This window comes from Salmo trutta, chromosome 25 (genome assembly GCF_901001165.1).
Source record: "Salmo trutta chromosome 25, fSalTru1.1, whole genome shotgun sequence".
In the NCBI taxonomy this organism is placed as follows: domain Eukaryota; kingdom Metazoa; phylum Chordata; class Actinopteri; order Salmoniformes; family Salmonidae; genus Salmo; species Salmo trutta.
Window position 1 is genome coordinate 44,279,168 of NC_042981.1, and position 21,324 is coordinate 44,300,491.

A 21,324-nucleotide genomic window follows, 5' to 3' on the forward strand; every position below is an offset into this window, starting at 1 on the left:
GCAGCCTCCAGCGACGCTCTCCAGTCTGCAGCCTCCAGCGATGCTCCTCAGCCCGGAGCCTCCAGCGATGCTCCTCAGCAGGGAGCCTCCAGCGACGCTCCCCAGCCTAGGGTCTTCTGAACGGGAGCTATGCCCAGAGCCAGAGCCACCTCCGTAGTGGGAGGATTTGGAAGGGGGGGTGTAGCACAGGGACCGTTGTTGACGGTGGCCACCCTCCCTTCCCTCCAAGTTTGGGGTTGTTTTTGTGGAGTTTTTGTTTTTGAGGTGCATTCGGGGTCTGTACCTTTGGGGGGGGGGGGGGGTACTGTCACATCCTGACCAGTAAAAGGGGTTATTTGTCATTGTAGTTTGGTCAGGGCGTGGCAGGGGGTGTTTGTTTTGTGTGGTTCGGTGTTTTTGTTCTAGATTTTCTATTTCTATGTGTATATCTAGTTTTCTATTTCTATGTTGGGTTTTTGGCAATGACCTCTAATTAGAGGATGCTGGTTGATGTTGTCTCTAATTGGAGGCCATATTTAGTTTCTTGGGTTTGTTTTCACTTGTGTTTTGTGGGTGGTTATTTTCCTGTATAGCCTGTGTTGCCTTACGGAACTGTTTCGTCATTTTGTTTATTTAGTGTTTTTTCTTTAAATAAATTAAGAAGATGAGCACTTTACCCGCTGCGCCTTGGTCCAATTCTTACGACGCCCATGACAGATAGATAGAACTGGGGTAGGAACATTAGGAGCCCATCTCATCCCTTCATTGGCATTTGGAGAAGTACTTTTTTCACAAAAAATCCACCTTTATGATAAATTATTGTGATCTATCATCGCATTTGCAGACTAATGTAAGATAGCTTACTGTTCCTGATAAGTAGACTGGATGGTCATAATTGAGGCTAACATAACCTACTCACTGCAAGAAAGACCATCGGAACAATGCCTGCCTTCTCTTTTCTTGCTGAGCCAAAGCTAGAGGATTTTTTTGTTGTCGTTGCAGGATCTGGAAAACATTTGACCTTTTTATAAACAGATTTCATGCAATTCTACAATGCTTTACATGACTGGAGACATTAGCCAAATCTTTCATACCACAAAAATGACAGGGTAATGACAAACAATAAAAACATCCTCGTCTTGAGTGCAACCATCTAATCTAGGCCTACAAAAAGGGGAGACAGTAATTGTACAACGGCTTTGTATCTAGTCTTGAGGACTACATTTTTATCAAAAAAAAAATACTTTCCAGTGGCACTGACTCACCCAATGCTAAAGACATTGAATATGCACCAATGCTCTCCGCTAGTGCCAATAAAAAGGCTACTGTTGGCTCAATATAGGGAGTTGAGAATTTTGATAACTAAAGACTGATTCAAAGGAGAGATTTTTAGATTTATTCAAAACAATCAAACTTAATTATTAATTATTGCAATAATGGAGCTGGTCAACGACCACCCTTAAGTGTTCGCTGAGAGCCCAAATAAGCAGGGTTAGGTTACAACTCTTTCTAGTCCTCCTGAGTCTCCGTCACAAATAACAGATATGTAAAATTATGCATGGGTACATTGTGCTCTCACGCAAGATTTACATGGTGCCAAATGTCTGTCTCTAGGTCATTTACTAATTGTTTATACAGAAATACTAATGTAATATAGGACACTAGGTCCTTTCCTCAAATGATGAGGTCCAGTGTCCATCTGCGATGTGGGAGAAATAAACTGGAGGGAGGGTTTGCCTGGCACCGGCAGACAGGCCAACATTTCACACAGACACTAATCATTGAATGGAATGCAGTCTTTATCACCAAGACATCGTAAATCAACTGTCAGCGTTAAGCCTCAGAGACTCCTCAGAAGAATAGACCTTTGAAAGTACTAATATAAGAATATATTCTTATATTAGTAATGTGAATAATATAATGTTATTTCCACCACAAGACAGAGTTTTTTTTCTTTGTCTTTTCTTTTGTGTTTTTTCCGTCATTGTATTTTGAAATATTGCGATAGGCCTATGTCTATTTTTGATGCTTTTCACTGACAGCTGGACAGAAGTAATTATATAATTTTGGCAAATGTTATTCAATTTTCTTTCTAATAGACTATGCTTGATCTTTCAACCTTCACCTCATTGTTGTAGAGAACAAAGGTATCTAGAGATTTGGGATTAAAATTATGAACAGAAGAACAAATAACTTTACCCACTGTGATCTCACTTCAAAGCGTATGTGTCTGGTGTAAAAACATCTGTCAATTCGACTACTTAGCCGTATGAATTGAGATGAATCAATGGTGCATTATCAGAGCATGCAGACATACCACGGGACGATTTCAGCACACTAACTCCTCAATCTTTCCTATCCAATAAAAATGAAACAATACGAATGGAGTGGGATTTCCCCACTCGTTTAAAAAGAAAAGTGTCCTTTAACCACTTTCAACTATTCATTCCACTCTCACCTATCCCCCTCCCTTCATGTGTATCTGAATAAGCAATTGAAAAGAATGGTGAATGTAATTCCATTCTCCTTGAAAAAAAAAGTTTGTCGTGTTGCATTTTCATGACCGTGTCTTATGCGTCTTTCTTCAAGGTGAGTCGCTGGTGGGTCGAGCCAGACTGGGTGTCCCACGAGGTTACTGGAACTTCTCCTGGCTGGCCGAGGATGAGCTAAACTCCCCCAAGGCCGTGGCGCCAACATCAGGTGAGCGTCTTGTTAGCGTGTTGTTGTCAGAACCTCTAAGATTAACTGACAGGCCCCATCACCCTGTGTCCTAAAAAGACGGCGCTCTCTTTATCTGATGTGACGCTTGCCGTCAGCTCTCCAACAACATCCATAACCATCTCAGTCTCGTTCGTCCTTCGCCCTCTGCGGTTTTGTTTTTCACCATCCCACGGCACATTTAACATTTAGCAGCCTCTGGGATGTTCTTTCTCGAAGTCACTGAATTTGAACTGAAACAAGTTTAACTGAAGTGTTACTTAAACAAGTTTTACTGAAGTGTTACAGAAGTGTTACTGAAACAAGTTTAGCTGAAGTGTAACTTAAAACCAGTGTTACTGTGTTTGAAGTGTTACTAAAACAAGGAAATACTCTGAAACAAGTAATACTGAAACAAGTGTTACCGAAACTCAGGTGCAATACATGGATATACACTGAGTATACAAAACATTAGGAACATGTTTTGTATGACAGACTGACCAGGTGAATCCATGTGAAAGCTATGATCCCTTATTAATGTCACCTACTAAATCCACTTCAATTAGTGTAGATGAAGGGAAGGAGACATGTTAAAGAAGTATTTTTAAGCCTTGAGACAAATGAGACATGGACTGTGAATGTGTGCCATTCACAGGGTGAATGGGCAAGACAAAAGATTTAAGTGCCTTTGAACGGGGTATGGTAGTAGGTGCCAGGCACACCGGTTTGTGTCAAGAACTGCAACACTGCTGGCTTTTTCACGTTCAACATGTTTCCTTGTGTATCAAGAATGGTCCACCACCCAAAGGGACATCCAGCCAATTTGACACAACTGTGGAAAGCATTCTGAGTCAAAATGGGCAAGCATACCTGCAAGCATACCTGCAAACATCCTTGTAGAGCTTGACACCTTGTAGAGTCCATACCCCGACGAATTGAGGCTGTGATGAGGGCAAAATGGGGGGGTGCAACTCAATATTAGGAAGTTGTTCTTAATCTTTTCTACACTCAGTGTATGTCTGTCTATATATCCATTATAGCTTAGCCTCTTACAGCACATTCAAATCACTGGGACTCCAAGGGTCAGCCATGTTGGACTTTCACCCTTGCGGACCCTTGGAGGTCAGAGGTGGTTTTGTAAGTGATAATTCAGAGATGGCTGGCACCAAACTGTCCCTCCCTGTGACTCCCAGGAACTTTGGCTCAACCGCCTGTAATTGGCAGCTACGAGACACTAATTGGTGTCACTCTCTAAAACGGGGCTCCATTTTGATTTAGAGGGAACTGGCCCCTCTGCCCGAAACGATGCGCCACCCGGGTGTGCTGTCACTTTACATGGGATGACAGAAATGTCCCTCACCCAGTGACGTCCATTCACTCACCCCCAGAGAGAGGGGGGGGGGGGGGGGGTGTTTGTAACTAGCACTGTGCCTTTGAGATTGATGAATCAGGATAGTTAGCTGGGAATGAGAAAGACACAACATCTAGACATGATAAGCGCAAATGACCAAAACAACTCGGAATGAGAATGCTTCTGCAAATAAGGCCCTTGTGGGTTGAGGGAAATCAAATCTTAATGGTGACCAACATATATTAGTTGACTCTCACTAGAATGTTATGTGTGATGACAATGTGTATGGGTTTGACAAACGTTCAGTTGCCAAAAACAGGAGGCGATTGTGAGATACATGAGCCTTATTACAAAAACAAGTAAAGCCCATCTTCAAAAATAATCTCAGAGAAGAAGTGCTAGGATCAGGTCCCCCCTGGCCATATAATCTTATGATGATCTAAAAGGAAAACTGACCCTTCATCAGCACTCATCCTCTGACTCTGTGAATACGGCCCCAGAGCTTTAACCGGGCCCAGAACACTTAACATCTTCGGCAAACCTGTTGCATGGTTGAAAGCATTGTCGCATGGGGTACTGTTGAGCGCAAACAAACAGTGCCTTCTGTTTGCTATTCCGAACCAATACTGTACCTACAAGACGAACTATAATGTCAGTTCGGTGAGGAAACAGGCAGGGGTGCACAGTGCTGATAGGGGCAGGCTGGAGAGTGGAGCCGAGTGGAGGGAGGGAGGGAACGGAAGAGGGTGGTGGCCGGTGAGCACTACTGTGCTGCTGCAGGCCCGGTGATAGATCTTAGCTGTCTCCACAGCATCTGCTTGGAGCTGGCATTTATTATGGCCATTTGCCACTTTCGCCCTCTATCTTTTCCCACTTCAGCGCTATCTCTCCAACTCTCTCTCCAGATCGAGATGGATTGTCCTGATTCAGCCAATGATTGCCAGCGATGAGACAGACCCAAATGGACACTTGTGGAGTGGTCCACTATAATGGGGGGAACTCATTGTATGTAGTGGGGTTCTCAGTTCTTGGAGAGTCACACAATTTTAGCCACAACATCTGGTTGGATGTTTGACAGTGGGAATTTGTGGAGACTTACAGACAGAGGAGCTTCAAGCGAGCTTCAAGCGGTGCCACTGTTTCAACACCTGTCACTTGTCAAGTATGGTTTTTTGTTGATAGTTGACCATTCATCCTCCTTCGTGTCTTTACCATTTCTCTCTCTCTCTCCTTGCCAACCTGCCCAAATCACTTCCCCTCATCTACTACAACCCTGGGTTGAGGCCACGCATCCAGGCAGTCGCCTCGGTAATAAAATGAGAGCAAGATTGATTTCCATCAAAAACCCATCTTCAGGTAGCAAAAATAGAGCAAGGACCAGATGATTACCATACATTTTTGTTCCCCCAGTGTGGCTGTCTGAGCATTTACATTTTATTTCATTTATCCTATCCACATCTTGTATTGTCTCCTCTGTCTGTCAAAGCGGACTCACTACTCATCTGCCTGTACATATTTGACAGTGTGGCTCCAGCTCAGAGGACAGTGAATGAGTTTACCCTAGAGGAACCAGGCCATAAAAAAGTGGAATCGAGACATAAAAAAAGCTGAAGCCCACAAGCGATTCAGTAGTAATCAAGAACATAAACATATTCATCATCCCAGTTAAATAATTCACAAGCACATTTGTGAAATCGTTTTCAGGATGCATCATCGGATACTGTCGAATGCAAATACATGAAGCGTTTTGCGATTTGAGGAAAATGTGCGTTGTGATGCGTGGCTCAAATGTAGCAATTTAATTTGTATTCTAAATCAAGATAGCCACCTTTGGTATGCATCTAAACTACCCCTGACTCTGAAAAGCAGCAAGGGTGTTCAATCTCTGTTACCTTTGATAAATGGGGTCAGGGTCATTGTGTCATGAAAGGGCTATTAAGCAATCAGGAACCTTTTTAACACAGCCAATTGCAATAGGAATGTGGGGTAGGTGCATCATAACGGATGTCTCCAAGTGGCCACACACCTCTTGGAAGTGTGCACAGTTCCTAAGTCATTTCAGTAAACTTCTGATTCAAAGAAGAGTCTTTGAGGGCCTCCCGAGTGGTGCAGTGTCTCAAGAAGCAGTGCGGCTCGGTGGGTTGTGTTTCAGAGGACGCATGGCTCTCGACCTTCGCCTCTCCCGAGTCCATACGGGAGTTGCAGCGATGGGATAAGACTAACTACCAATTGGATATCACGAAATTGGGGAGAAAAAAAAGGGGTAAAAAAATAAGTCTTCAACGTTAAGGTGATGTAAAATTTTTTTTTTTTAGCTCTCATAGCTGTGCCTTTGAGGAACTAAAGCAAGCACACTTAAACTCAGCAAAAAAATAAACTTCTCTTTTTCAGGACCCTGTCTTTCAAAGATAATTTATTTTGATTTTTACGAATTATCAGATCTTCATTGTAAAGGGTTTAAACACTATTTCCCATGCTTGTTCAATGAACCATAAACAATTAATGAACCATGCATCTGTGGAACGGTCATTAAGACACTAACAGCTTACAGACGGTAGGCAATTAAGGTCACAGTTATGAAAACTTAGGACACTAAAGAGGCTTTTCTACTGACTCTGAAAAACACCAAAAGAAAGATGCCCAGGTCCTGGATGGCAGGCAGCTTTGCCCCAGTGATGTACTGGGCCGTACGCACTACCCTCTGAAGTGCTTTGCGGTTGGAGGCCGAGCAATTGCCGTACCAGGCAGTGATGCAACCGGTCAGGACGCTCTCGATGTTGCAGCTGTAGAACCTTTTGAGGATCTCAGGACCCATGCCAAATCTTTTTAGTTTCCTGAGGGGGAATAGTCGTGCCCTCTTCACGACTGTCTTGGTGTGTTTGGACCATTCTAAGTTGTTGATGTGGACACCAAGGAATTTGAAGCTCTCAACCTGCTCCACTACAGCCCCGTCGATGAGAATGGGGATGTGCTCGGTGCTCCTTTTACTGTAGTCCACAATCATCTCCTTAGTCTTGGTTACGTTGAGGGATAGGTTGTTTTTCTGGCACCACCCGGCCAGGTCTCTGACCTCCTCCCTATAGGCTGTCTCGTCGTTGTCGGTGATCAGGCCTACCACTGTTGTTTCATCTGCAAACTTAATGATGGTGTTGGAGTCATGCCTGGCCATGCAGTCATGGGTGAACAGGTAGTACAGGAGGGGACTGAGCATGCACCCCTGGGGAGCTCCAGTGTTGAGGATCAGCGTGGCAGATGTGTTGCTACCTACCCTCACCACCTGGGGGCGGCCCGTCAGGAAGTCCAGGATCCAGTTGCAGACGGAGGTGTTTAGTCCCAGGTTCCTTAGCTTAGTGATGAGCTTTGAGGGTACTATGGTGTTGAACACTTAGCTGTAGTCAATGAATAGCATTCTCACATAGGTGTTCCTTTTGTCCAGATGGGAAAGGGCAGTGTGGAGTGCAATAGAGATTGCATCATCTGTGGATCTGTTAGGGCGGTATGCAAATTGGAGTGGGTCTAGGGTTTCTGGGATAATGGTGTTGATGTGAGCCATTACCAGCCTTTCAAAGCACTTCATGGCTACGGACGTGAGTGCTACGGGTCTGTAGTCATTTAGGCAGGTTGCCTTTGTGTCCTTGGGCACAGGGACTATGGTGGTCTGCTTGAAGCATGTTGGTATTATAGACTCAAATCAGGGACATGTTGAAAATCTCAGTGAAGACACCTGCCAGTTGGTCAGCACATGCCGTGAGCACACGTCCTGGTAATCCATCTGGCCCCGCAGCCTTGTGAATGTTGACCTGTTTAAAAGGTCTTAATCACGTCGGCTACGGAGAGCGTGATCATACAGTCGTCCGGAACAGCTGATGCTCTCATGCATGCCTGTGTTGCTTGCCTCGAAGCGAGCATAGAAGTGATTTAGCTCGTCTGGTAGGCTCGTGTCACTGGGCAGCTCGCGCCTGTGCTTCCCTTTGTAGTCTGTAATAGTTTGCAAGCCCTGCCACATCTGACGAGCGTCGGAACCGGTGTAGTATGTTTCAATCTTAGCCCTATATTGACGCTTTACCTGTTAGATGGTTCGTCGCAGGGCATAGCGGGATTTCTTGTAAGCTTCCGGGTTAGAGTCCCGCACCTTGAAAGCGGCAGTTCTACCCTTTAGCTCAGTGCGGATTTTGCCTGTAATCCATGGCTTCTGGTTGGGGTATGTACGTACAGTCACTGTGGGGACGACGTCCTCAATGCACTTATTGATAAAGCCAGTGACTGATGTGGTGTATTCCTTAATGTCATCGGAAGAATCCCGGAACATATTCCAGTCTATGCTAGCAAAACTGTCCTGTAGTTTAGCATCTGCTTCATCTGACCATTTTTTTATAGACCGAGTCACTTGTGCTTCCTGCTTTAATTTTAGCTTGTAAGCAGGAATCAAGAGGATAGAGTTGTGGTCGGATTTACCAAATGGAGGGAGAGCTATGTATGCGTGTCTGTGTGTGGAGTACAGGTGATCTAGCATTTTTTTCCCTCTGGTTGCACATTTAACATGTTGATAGAGATTTGGTAGAACAAAGTCCGCATTAAAGTCTCCGGCCACTAGGAGCGCAGCCTCTGGGTGAGTTTTGTCTTGTTTGCTTATTTCCTTATACAGCTGGCTGAGTGCAGTCTTAATGCCGGCATCTCTCTGTGATGGTAAATAAACAGCCACGAAAAGTATAGCTGAGAACTCTCTAGGCAAGTAGTGTGGCCTGCAATTTATCACAATATACTCTACTTCAGGCGAGCAAAATCTAGAGACTTCCTTAGATTCCGTGCACCAGCTGTTGTTTACAACAATGCACATACCCCCCCCCCCCCCCGCTGTTCTATCCTGCCGGTTCAGCGTGTATCCCGCTAGCTGAATATCCATGTCGTCATTCAGCCACAATTCCGTGAAACATAGGATATTACAGTTTTTGATGTCCCGTTGGTTGGATATTTGTGATCGTACCTCGTCTAGTTTATTGTCCAATGATTGCACGTTGGCGAGTAATATTGACGGTAACGACAGCTTTCCTAGTTGCCTTCTTCGGGTCCAGACGAGGCCATCCCGCTTTTCTTCCTCTGCGTCGCTTCCTTTTGCGAATAATTGGGATGTCTGCCCTGTGGGGTGTTTGGAGAATATCGTGTGAGTCCTGCTTGCTGCTGCTGTTGTTGTTGTTGAAATAATCTTTGTCTAATCCGAGGTGAGTGATCACTGTCCTGATATCTAGAAGCTCTTTTCTGCCGTAAGATACAGTTGCAGAAACATTATGTACAAAATAATTTACAAATATCACGAAAAAAACCACATAATAGCACAATTGGTTAGGAGACCGTAAAACGGTTGCCTATGGGCACAAACCCACCATCGCTGGACCAGACAGGACTGGCAAAAAGTGCTCTTCACTGACGAGTCGCGGTTTTGTCTCACCAAGGATGATGGTCGGATTCGCATTTATTGTCGAAGGAATGAACGTTACACCGAGGCTTGTACTCTGGAGCGGGATCGATTTGGAGGTGGAGGGTCCGTCATGGTGTGGGGCGGTGTGTCACAGCATCATCGGACTGAGCTTGTTGTCATTGCAGGCAGTCTCAACACTGTGCGTTACAGGGAAGACATCCTCCTCCCTCATGTGGTACCCTTCCTGCAGGCTCATTCTGACATGACCCTTCAGCATGACGACACCACCAGCCATACTGCTCGTTCTGTGCACGATTTCCTGCAAGACAGGAATGTCAGTGTTCTGCCATGGCTAGCGAAGAGCCCGGATCTCAATCCCAAAGAGCACGTCTGGGACCTGTTAGATCGGAGGGTGAGGGCTAGGGCCATTCCCCCCCAGAAATGTCTGGGAACTTGCAGGTGCCTTGCTGTAAGAATGAGGTAACGTCTCACAGCAAGAACTGGCAAATCTGGTGGAGATGCACTGCAGTACTTAACCTCTCTGGGCTAGGTGGCACCAAATCGTCCCACCTACGTAACAGCCAGTTGAATCCTGTGGCGCGATTTTCAAAACCTTTGAAATGCTATTACTTCAATTTCTCAAACATATGACTATTTTACAGCTATTTAAAGACAAGACTCTCATTAATCTAACCATACTGTCCGATTTCAAAAAGGCTTTACAACGAAAGCAAAACATTAGATTATGTCAGCAGAGTACCCAGCCAGAAATAATCAGACACCCATTTTTCAAGCTAGCATATAATGTCACAAAAACCCAAATCACAGCTAAATGCAGCACTAACCTTTGATGATCTTCATCAGATGACACACCTAGGACATTATGTTATACAATACATGCATGTCTGTTCAATCAAGTTCATATTTATATCAAAAACCAGCTTTTTACATTAGCATGTGACGTTCAGAAAAAGCATACCCCCCGCAAACTTCCGGGGAATTTACTAACAATTTACTAAATTACTCACGATAAACGTTCACAAAAAGCATAAGAATTATTTTAAGAATTATAGATACAGAACTCCTCTATGCACTCGATATGTCCGATTTTAAAATAGCTTTTCGGATGAAGCACATTTTGCAATATTCTAAGTACATAGCCCAGCCATCACGGGTTAGCTATTTAGACACCCGGCAAGTTTAGCCTTCATCAAAATCATATTTCCGATAAGAAAAATGGTCTTAACTTTCCTGTTCTTCGTCAGAATGCACTCCCAGGACTTCTACTTCAATAGCAAATATAGGTTTGGTCCCAAATAATCCATCGTTATGTTCCATCAGCGACGTTTTGTTCGTGCGTTCTAGACACTATCAGAATGGTAAATCACGGTCGTGCGCAGAAAGGCGGGGGCGGGCAGTGCACGCGCCTAAGCCTTTTGTCTGCTGATAGACCACTTAGCAAAAGCTCTCGTGTGTTTCAGCCAGGGCTTTGAATTACATCATTTAGGTTTTTCCCGGGCTCTGAGAGCCCATTGGAGATGTGGGAAGTGTCACGTAACAGCAGAGATCCTCAGTTTTTGGAAGAGATGTCAAATAAATGGTCAGACAGGCCACTTCCTGTAAAGGAATCTCTCAGGTTTTTGCCTGCCAAATGAGTTCTGTTATACTCACAGACACCATTCAAACAGTTTTAGAAACTTTAGGGTGTTTTCTATCCATATATGTATATGCATATTCTAGTTACTGGGTAGGATTAGTAACCAGATTAAATCGGTTACGTTTTTTATCCGGCCGTGTAAATACTGCCCCCTAGCCCCAACAGGTTAATGCAGCTGGTGGCCACACCAGATACTGACTGTTACTTTTGATTTTGACCCCCCTTTGTTCAAGGACACATTATTCCATGTCTGTTTGTCACATGTCTGTGGAACTTGTTCAGTTTGTCTCAGTTGTTGAATCTTATTATGTTCATACAAATATTTACACATGTTAAATGAAAATAAATGCAGTTGACAGTGAGAGGACGTTTCTTTTTTTTACTGAGTTTAGCAGTTGTTTTAGTTGAAACAGAACCCTGCATTAATATTGTTGTTTACGCAATTCAAAGCAGACCATTATAAGTCACAATCTGGGTCAAGTGGGCATAAGTGGAAAGCTTGTTCTATTGCTAGCTAGGTAAAAAAGTACACTGTTGGGCTTTCACAAGGCAATTCAAAGAAACAGATATAAATTTGTGGCGCATAGAAAACAGTCATGAATACGTTCAGGTGCGTGTAATGCCTTGAATTTTCCTAAAAGTAGACAAACAGGCTCAATCTGTTCAGAAAAACCCAGATCTACGCCATGTCACCTTGTAACTCATCAAACATAGTGATCAGAAACGTTAACACTGTATATGATGACATAAGTTTTCCAATATGAAAATGTGAAGTGCACATTTGGACAGGTGTTTGGCTTGCTTGTATCACATCAACATTTATTATAATCCTCAATGTCTGATCTTTCAAAATACATGTCCATCACTCAGACAACAAAAAACTGAATTAAATTGTCCAATTTTGGGATGGAGCAACTTCCATACAGCGCTGTGAAGCGCAGAGCCTGAGCTCTGACGTAATTATATAGCATGATACTGTACAGCTACTGCTTTGGACTGGTTTTCCCCAGCAGAATGACATGAAAAGGGGTGCGAGTAGGGGAAGCAAAAAAGTTCCCCATATGGCCCACCAGAGTACTCGCTCCTACCGGTGAGCATGGTCTTTTACCGAGCACACAAAATGAAGTCCTGCTATAGACAGCTCCTTTTGCTGATCCGGTGTTGCCGTTACGCTGAAGACAGCCTAGCCCTGCCTAGTTGAATGGGCTCGGGAAACAGTGCCTCGGCCCTCCTCGGTGACTCTCGAGGAAGGTCGGGAAATCTCGGGTGCTCTCGGCCACGGGACCGTCAGGGACTTCTGGGATGACTCGGAGGCGAGGTACGTGCGAGTGAAATCTAATTCCCTCTCCATCCGTCGTTCAGGCATTCGCCCATCGATGCAGATGGTCAAAGCGATGAGGGAGTCAAAATCTGTGGGTAACTCCCGAGCCGCAAGCTCATCCATAACCTCCTCCAAGACTCCGTGCAGGAACATGTCGAACAGTGCTTCCGGGTTCCACGCACTCTCCGCTGCCAACGTACGGAAATCCACCGCATAGTTGGCCACAATGCGGGTGTCCTCACCTCTCCCACGAACCCCTCCAGGCTCGTGCATATGGCCAGCTGCTGTTCCCATTCAGCGGTAGCCCAGGTGAGAGCCTTTCTAGACATCAGAGTGATGAGGTAGGCTATTTTGGAGCGATCCGTTGGGAAGGAGAAGGGCTGAAGCTCAAATGAGGGCACACTGAGCTTAAAACGCCCGACAGGTGCTCGGCTCTCCATTAAAGCATTCCGGAGGTGGTAACCGGGGGCTCCCGGGAAGGTGGAGTGGCCAGTGGGGTGGTGCTGCTAACCGCCGATTTGCTGAGGGGCGGTGGGGTTACCACCGTGGCAGCCTGCCCCCCAGATGACCTGAGGGAATTGCTCCAGCATCATGTCCAACGCCCGGTCAAGGCGCTCAGCCAACATTTGGACCCCTTCCATCAGCCCACGAAGCAATTCCTTTTGCCTACCAATGGAGGCTCCTTGGGATGAGATGGCGTTGCGCAGCTGGTCCGGGTCTGCTGGGTCAGTTATGACCAGTTTGTACTATCAGGTATGAAGGCAAGACCCAGATGCCGACCGCTTCAGGCTAGGGTCTATTTTTCTCCACTTCCTGTCTGACTGATGTGCCCAAAGTAAACTGCCTGTTATTCAGGCCCAGAAGCCAGGATATGCATATAATTGGTACCATTGGATAGAAAACACTTTGAAGTTTGTATAAATGTTAAAATAATGTATGAGACTATAACACAATTGATATGGTAGAGTGAATATTTAATCGCTATTTGTGATTTTATGAAGCCTGTGCAGTTTGAAAAATATTTTGATGTGTGGCGCCGTCCTCAAACAATCACATGGCATGCTTTCGCTGTAAAGCCTATTGTAAATTGGACAATGCAGTTAGATGAACAAAACTAACATTTCAACTGATATAAGACACTAGTATGTATCTAAATGTTTAATATCCATAATTATTTATTTGAATGGCGCGCTATCCAATTTCCCCGGAGGTGAAATCGGGACGCCTAGCCCACATCATTTTTAATATCCCAACAGAGGCAGGCAATAGACAGGTCAAGGCAGGCAGTGGTCAGTAAACCAGAGGTGGGGCAACAGTACCGGGCAGACTCGGGGTCAGGGTAAGGCAGAGGTCAATAATCCCGAGGGAGGCAACGGTACAGGTCGGCAGGCAGGCAGGCTCGGAGTCAGGACAGGCAAGGGTCAAAACCAGGAGGGCGAGAAAAGAGAAACTGGAAAAAGCAAGAGCTGGTTAGCTTGAACAAACAAGACGAACTGGCAACACAGGTCTAAATACACAGGGGAATATGGGCGGCACCTGGAGGGGGGTGGAGACGATCACAAAGACAGGTGAAACTGATCAGGGTGTGACAATATAGTGCACTATTTTTGACCAGAGCCTATGAGCGTAAAGTAGTGCACTGTGACGAAATTAGGGTGCCGTTTGGGTCGTAACCTTGGTTCAATTACTATGGGTGGCTGTTGTGCTGAGAGACCATTCAGCAACTTAACAAAAGCAGCGGCTGGAAATAGATCCAGAAAGAGACTATTTAATCAGAAGTCATTCACTATAACCTGTCTCCTCCCCTTCCTCTACACTGATTGAAGTGGATTTAACAAGTGACATCAATAAGGGATCATAGCTTTCACCTGGATTCACCTGGTCAGTCTATGTCATGGAAAGAGCAGGTGCTCCCAATGTTTTGTACACTCAATGTATACCATAATGCCATACTTTGAAAGCCAAGTTTTACTCCAAGACAATGGTCTGAAACTCATGGTTTGCAGGCCACATCAGGCAAATCAAATTGCAAAGTGACATGTCATTCATATTGTATTCCAGACAGATTTAGGATATCCAAATTGGTTAACTTTTAATCACCTGCATTTAGAATAACTGTCAAGGAAGGAAATTTTACAAATGAGAGTACCTAAACCATCTAAACGGGAAGAACCATCTTATTAACGGGTGCAATAAATCCAATTACTAACAGATTGGATTAGTTTAGAAAAATGTGTGATATTTATCTTTATATAGCATAAGATCATTCATCAATCAATGAAACAAACAATTCAAAAAACCATCCTGCATTAGAGCATGCTGGGAATATGATAATGATGGGTGTCGTTTTTGCTCGTATGTGATGATGGTACCTTTTTAAATTCAAAATATTGGGTGCAGAAATGTACCATTGTACTAGATTATCTGCCCATGTACCCTAAAAAGGTATCGAACAGTACCATGTGAGATTATATGTGTACCTCTGAAAGTACATTGTGTATTTTGATATTTTTGTACCCCTGGGAACAATGCTGTACCCTAACCGTACCCTTTGTTTTGAGACCATAGCAAAGAGCAATTTCTCAAGCAAGTGTTTTGCTAGGACTGTCTGGGAGTGATCTGAGTGAGGGGATTAATTGGATAAGCCTAATGAGAGGAATGTAACCTGAAAACCAGCTGTTATTGGCAGAGAGATTTGAAACTATTTTTGTTATTGGTCTATTAACTTATACTGCCTGATGTCTTCAGGCAGGCTAAAACTCCATCCCATCACAATTTCACAGTATCATTCCAACCTCATTGTGGAAATATACACTGTTCAAAAAAATTAAGGGAACACTAAAATAACATATCCTAGATCTGAATGAATGAAATAATCTTATTAAATACTTTTTTCTTTACATAGTTGAATGTGCTGATAACAAAATCACACAAAAATAATCAATGGAAATCCAATTTATCAACCCATGGAGGTCTGGATTTGGAGTCACACTCAAAATTAAAGTGGAAAACCACACTACAGGCTGATCCAACTTTGATGTAATGTCCTTAAAAACAAGTCAAAATGAGGCTCAGTAGTGTGTGTGGCCTCCACGTGCCTGTATGACCTCCCTACAACGCCTGGGCATGCTCCTGATGAGGTGGCGGATGGTCTCCTGAGGGATCTCCTCCCAGACCTGGACTAAAGCATCCGCCAACTCCTGGACAGTCTGTGGTGCAACGTGGCGTTGGTGGATGGAGCGAGACTTGATGTCCCAGATGTGCTCAATTGGATTCAGGTCTGGGGAACGGGCGGGCCAGTCCATAGCATCAATGCCTTCCTCTTGCAGGAACTGCTGACACACTCCAGCCACATGAGGTCTAGCATTGTCTTGCATTAGGAGGAACCCAGGGCCAACCGCACCAGCATATGGTCTCACAAGGGGTCTGAGGATCTCATCTCGGTACCTAATGGCAGTCAGGCTACCTCTGGCGAGCACATGGAGGGCTGTGCGGCCCCCCAAAGAAATGCCACCCCACACCATGACTGACCCACCTCCAAACCTGTCATGCTGGAGGATGTTGCAGGCAGCAGAACGTTCTCCACGGCGTCTCCAGACTCTGTCACGTCTGTCACATGTGCTCAGTGTGAACCTGCTTTCATCTGTGAAGAGCACAGGGCGCCAGTGGCGAATTTGCCAATCTTAGTGTTCTCTGGCAAATACCAAACGTCCTGCACGGTGTTGGGCTGTAAGCACGACCCCCACCTGTGGACGTCGGGCCCTCATACCACCCTCATGGAGTCTGTTTCTGACCGTTTGAGCAGACACATGCACTTTTGTGGCCTGCTGGAGGTCATTTTGCAGGGCTCTGGCAGTGCTCCTCCTGCTCCTCCTTGCACAAAGGCGGAGGTCGCGGTCCTGCTGCTGGGTTGTTGCCCTCCTACGGCCTCCTCCACGTCTCCTGATGTACTGGCCTGTCTCCTGGTAGCGCCTCCATGCTCTGGACACTACGCTGACAGACACAGACACAGCAAACCTAATCTAACCACATTGTCCGATTTCAAAAAGGCTTTACAGCGAAAGCAAAACATTAGATTATGTTAGGAGAGTACATAGACCAAAATAACCACACAGCCATTTTCCAAGCAAGCATATATGTCAATAAAACCCAAAACACAGCTAAATGAAGCACTAACCTTTGATGATCTTCATCAGATGACACTCCTAGGACATTATGTTATACAATACATGTATGTTTTGTTCAATCAAGTTCATATTTATATCCAAAAACAGCTTTTTACATTGGCGCGTGATGTTCAGAAAATGTATTCCCACCAAAAACTTCCGGTGAATTTACAAAAATACTCATCATAAACGTTGACAAAATACATAACAATTATTTTAAGAATTATAGATACATAAGTCCTTTATGCAATCGCTGTGTTAGATTTTAAAATAGCTTTTTGGCGAAAGCACATTTTTCAATATTCTGAGTACATAGCTCGCCATCATCAGTCACCCACCAAGTTTGGGGCAACATAAACTCAGAATTAGTATTACAAATATTGTATTACTTTTGTTGATCTTCGTCAGAATGCACTCCCAGGACTGCTACTTCCACAATATAATTTTTTTTTTCTCCAAATAATCCCTATTTATGTCTAAATACCTCCGTTTTGTTCGTGCGTTCAGGTCACTATACAAAGGGTAACGCGCGAGCGCTTTTCGAGACACAAAAAGTCAAAATGTTCCATTACCGTACCTAGAAGCATGTCAAACGCTGTTTAAAATCAATTTTTATGGTATTTTTATCGTAAAATTGCAATAATATTCCAACCGGACAATAGTGTATTCATTCAAGGAGAAAAAGAAAAATCAGCGTGCTCGCGGGAACGCGCATATCCAATCCCTTTGTCCTCAGGCTGACCACTCAGAAACTGAGCTACTATACTCCTCCTGTCTCTGGGCAAAGGCTCAATCCACTTTCTGAAGGCTTTAGACAGCCAATGGAAGCCTTAGAAAGTGCAACGTAACCCCACAGATACTGTAGTTTCGATAGAGAATCAAAAGAAGAACTACAATTCTCAGACTTTCCACTTCCTGCTTGGAATTTTCTCAGGTTTCTGCCTGCCATATGAGTTCTGTTATACTCACAGACACCATTCAAACAGTTTTAGAAACTTCAGAGTGTTTTCTATCCAAATCGGGTACGTTTTTTTCATCCGGCCGTGAAAATACTGCCCCCTATCCTAAACAGGTTTTAATATTGATTAATTATTGCAATAATGAACCCGTCAACCGTACACTCTAAGTTGTGTTGACGAGAGCTTCCCTAACAATTAAAAACAGACATCTTATATATGACACCAATAATGTTTAGTTCCACCCCTCTCAGGCAGGTCAAACAGCATGATAAGCCACTTTGGGTTCATACTGTCGTTAACAACACATGGTGTTGTTCTAATCCCCAACCCTGGCTTAATTTTCCTGATGCCAGGATGTCTAGGACCCTTTGTTCTAGTCTATCTCTATCCCAGGTACAACCACCCCACATCCTGTCCATGTAATACATCTCCCCAGTGCACAACTGATCATAGAATGGAACGTGGCTGTAAAGTTTTATAGCCCGCTAGTAAAACCCATTTCCTCAACACACAGACTATCTGCAGGAAGCTAGAGTGGACACCATTAAACTCAGTATTAGCAGGACAGAAATATCTTACAGTTTGTTAAGTAAATAATTGTTAAATATCCAACAAATAAGGTGAATACATAATTTTTCTATCACAGTAGCCTTGCTGAGGGATGTCAAAGGAAATATGATTACGTATTCAGGGGTGCATTAAGACATACGAATAAATTAGGGGTCCAAATTAGGATAAATGGGCAATTCACCCGGTTTGCTCATGTAGTGGATGGGAAAGCCTTGTGACACATCGAGATTCTGTTGAAAGCCTTGAGTCATTTCTCTGGCCGATTTGGCAATGTGCATGAGTGGTAAGGGAGTCATAGTGCACAAGTGTGCTTTTGCATTCGTTAATGTGTGTGGTATACGGAAGTAAAAAATGGGAGAAACAGCGAAATGTACAATAGCTCTGTGTGTGTTTGTGTCTGCTTGAGAGTGAGTCATGTATAAGATAAAAGTATATCTGTGAGTGCAGAGACGAATATTTCTATATTTAGATATGTGTGCATAAGACTGTCTTGCATACATTTGTCTGCTAGAGTGCGGGTCATGCATAGAAGATAAGTGTGTCTGTAAGGGATGTTTCTCTATTTCAGTGTGTGTCTGTGTACAGTGGGGTCTGAAATTATTGACACCCTTGATAAAGATGAGCATATATTTTACTGTATAAAATAAATCAAATACTGAGCTATATTGTATAAAAAAGGAAGTTATTTTACTTTATATTAATACAGTTGCTCAGAGAAAGAGATTTTGTTTAACAAGTAATACTTTTTTATCTTACTTTTTGTATTGACACCCCTGTTTTCCATACCTTTCAATACCTCACATTGCGAGAAAACGGCAGTGAGCCTTTTTCTAAAGTCTTTTATGAGCTGGAGAACACATTGGTAGGGATCGTAGACCATTCCATCATACAGAATCCTTCCAGATCCTTGATATCCTTCATTTGCACTTATGGCCTGCCCTCTTCAATTCAAACCACAGGTTTTCAATGGTCAAGTCCAGACTGAGATGGTCATTCCTAAATGTTGATTTTGTGGCCAATTTAACAATACTTTTTGGATTTTGTGTGCTTGGGGTTATTGTCTAGATGGAAGATCCGCTTGAGTCCAAGTTTCAGCCTCCTGGAAGAGGCAACCAGGTTTTTGGCAAAAATGTCCTGGTACTGGGTAAAGTTCATGATGCCGTCGACCTGAACAACGGTTCCAGGAGCAGTGGAAGCTAAATTGCCCCATAACAGCAAAAGTCCACGACCATATTGTACAGTAGGCATGGGGTTCTTTTCTGCTCATGCATTCTCATTTCGACGTGTGTGTTGTAACGGTTTTGACTTGACTTGAGGTTGTTTGTTAGGGGTGCCAGTTAGGTCGTGCCTACCAGAGAAAAGTTTGTATTGGTGTAGACTTTACTGACAGATGCGACCAACTCATCAACAAAAGGAGAAATCAAAGGGCTTATGTAAAAGTCAGTGTTGTAAAATACGCTTTGCAAAAACCTTTAAACATTGAAATAAATAACTTCAAAACAACCATGCTTTTTTGCGTTGGTTGTATTACCAAAATAAATTATCACACATATAATAAAGGTCACAACACAGTCTCAACATAATAACCTAAGTTCACTTGTAAACGTCCCTTACTTGGGGCATAAAAACAGTCTGCCCGGTAAATGGGTGAGTGAACCCCAAGTGACCTCAGTCATGCAATTGTCCTCAAACAGTGCATAAAACCAGTACCATACCGAACTCAAGACCATAAACGCTCCTGGCCACACAACAACACACATTTTTTGGATTCACAATAGGCCTACTGTAACAGCAACTTGGTATAAAACCCACACAACATACTGTAAATCACAAGGAGAATAAATTAACTACCGTATTGTAGAAGTTGTCAGTCAGCATTTTCACTTTCACACCAATTGTATGGCTTGTGAATCCCCTATCTCTAGTGTTTACAGGACAGTTTGTATCACACAGTATACAGTCGTACTCATGCTGAACCTCCCTGAACCAAAGATAAACATCTATGGATGTGCTTCTATCTAACGATGTTCACTGATGCAACAAGAAACACCTCAGTAAACAGACTTTACAGCTATGAGGTCATGTTTTGTGTCTGCCGCCACAGCATGTTGTTGTGTAAAGCGTCCAGCAAGCCAGTACCCCTGAGAGGTGATTGAATGATAGGCTGATAGATTCACTCTGGCTTGGGGCTTTCTTGTACAAGAACCCATGGTGAGAAACCATTTGAAACTGATAGAGCACTCCGAAAGACAGATTGTCAGTTACCTAAGCCACAGGGACATCTCTGTTTCTCTGCTGGTGGCCATCCTCTCGGGAGGGAACAATGAATTTATAGATGGATGGATGTAGGTAGGGAACGAAGGAAAGAGGGAGGGAGTGTGCACCACCACTGTTCAATTTTCTGCCTGAGTGATACTTTTCTGAATGGTTTATTATTGTAATAACAGCGGATTGTTTGAAAATCTATAGTTGCATGCTAACCTTCCCTGGAAAACAGCAATTTGACTTTGTGGAGTATGCAATACCTTGCAGAGAAGGGATTGTTGCCGTGTGCGCTACAAATTGAATTATTTCTGAAGCAGTTGCCTGTTGCCTTTGTGTTCACTTCCAACAATAATTTGTATAGCCTGTGTGCCTCACAGATAATTATAAACTGTCACAGATGGGTTTAAACTTTACAGAATAGCTCTCTTTTGAAAACATACTTCTCATTTTGATCTTCATACTCCTCCTGCTCCTCATCTTCTGCACTTCTACATGGGGTACATCTCAATACCGAACGCAGCTTCCTCTACTTGTCTCCTTTCCTTGATTCAAACTGACCTAGTGCAACAGTGGACCTCCAGCCATATTGCTTTCATCCTGTATTTTCAGATCAGTGCTTGAAAGGGAAGGCAAGGGGAAGGAGGCCACTCAAAACTTGAGATGCAGCCATTTTGTTTGTGATTTATGACACAGTTCACCCATAGTTGCTACATGCCGCGAATTGACCGTATATCATCTTCCTTTAGATACCGGGTGTCCCGGCAACCGGAAGTCATGTGACCACCCGCAGCCGGAGGATAACCCAGATTTCACGTGGAGCGTGGTGGCGGCAGAGAACCACTGGGAAGAGGGGAACGAAAGGATGGAGAAGAAAGGAGGAAGTACACAGGGCTGGGAGGAAGGTAAGAATGAAGGTATCGCAACTCCGAACTGGGGAAGTACC

The 21,324-nt window shown here is 43.9% G+C and overlaps 1 protein-coding gene across 1 annotated transcript in view; it reads left to right on the top strand.

The window, feature by feature from the left end:
- The window catches only part of LOC115162610 (ALK tyrosine kinase receptor-like), a 748,203-nt gene that overhangs the window by 241,194 nt on the left and 485,685 nt on the right, over positions 1-21,324 (top strand). The window contains exons 2-3 of the mRNA XM_029714073.1: positions 2,569-2,679; positions 21,128-21,283. Coding sequence (XP_029569933.1) covers positions 2,569-2,679; positions 21,128-21,283 — 267 coding nt within the window. The remainder of the gene's footprint in view (positions 1-2,568; positions 2,680-21,127; positions 21,284-21,324) is intronic.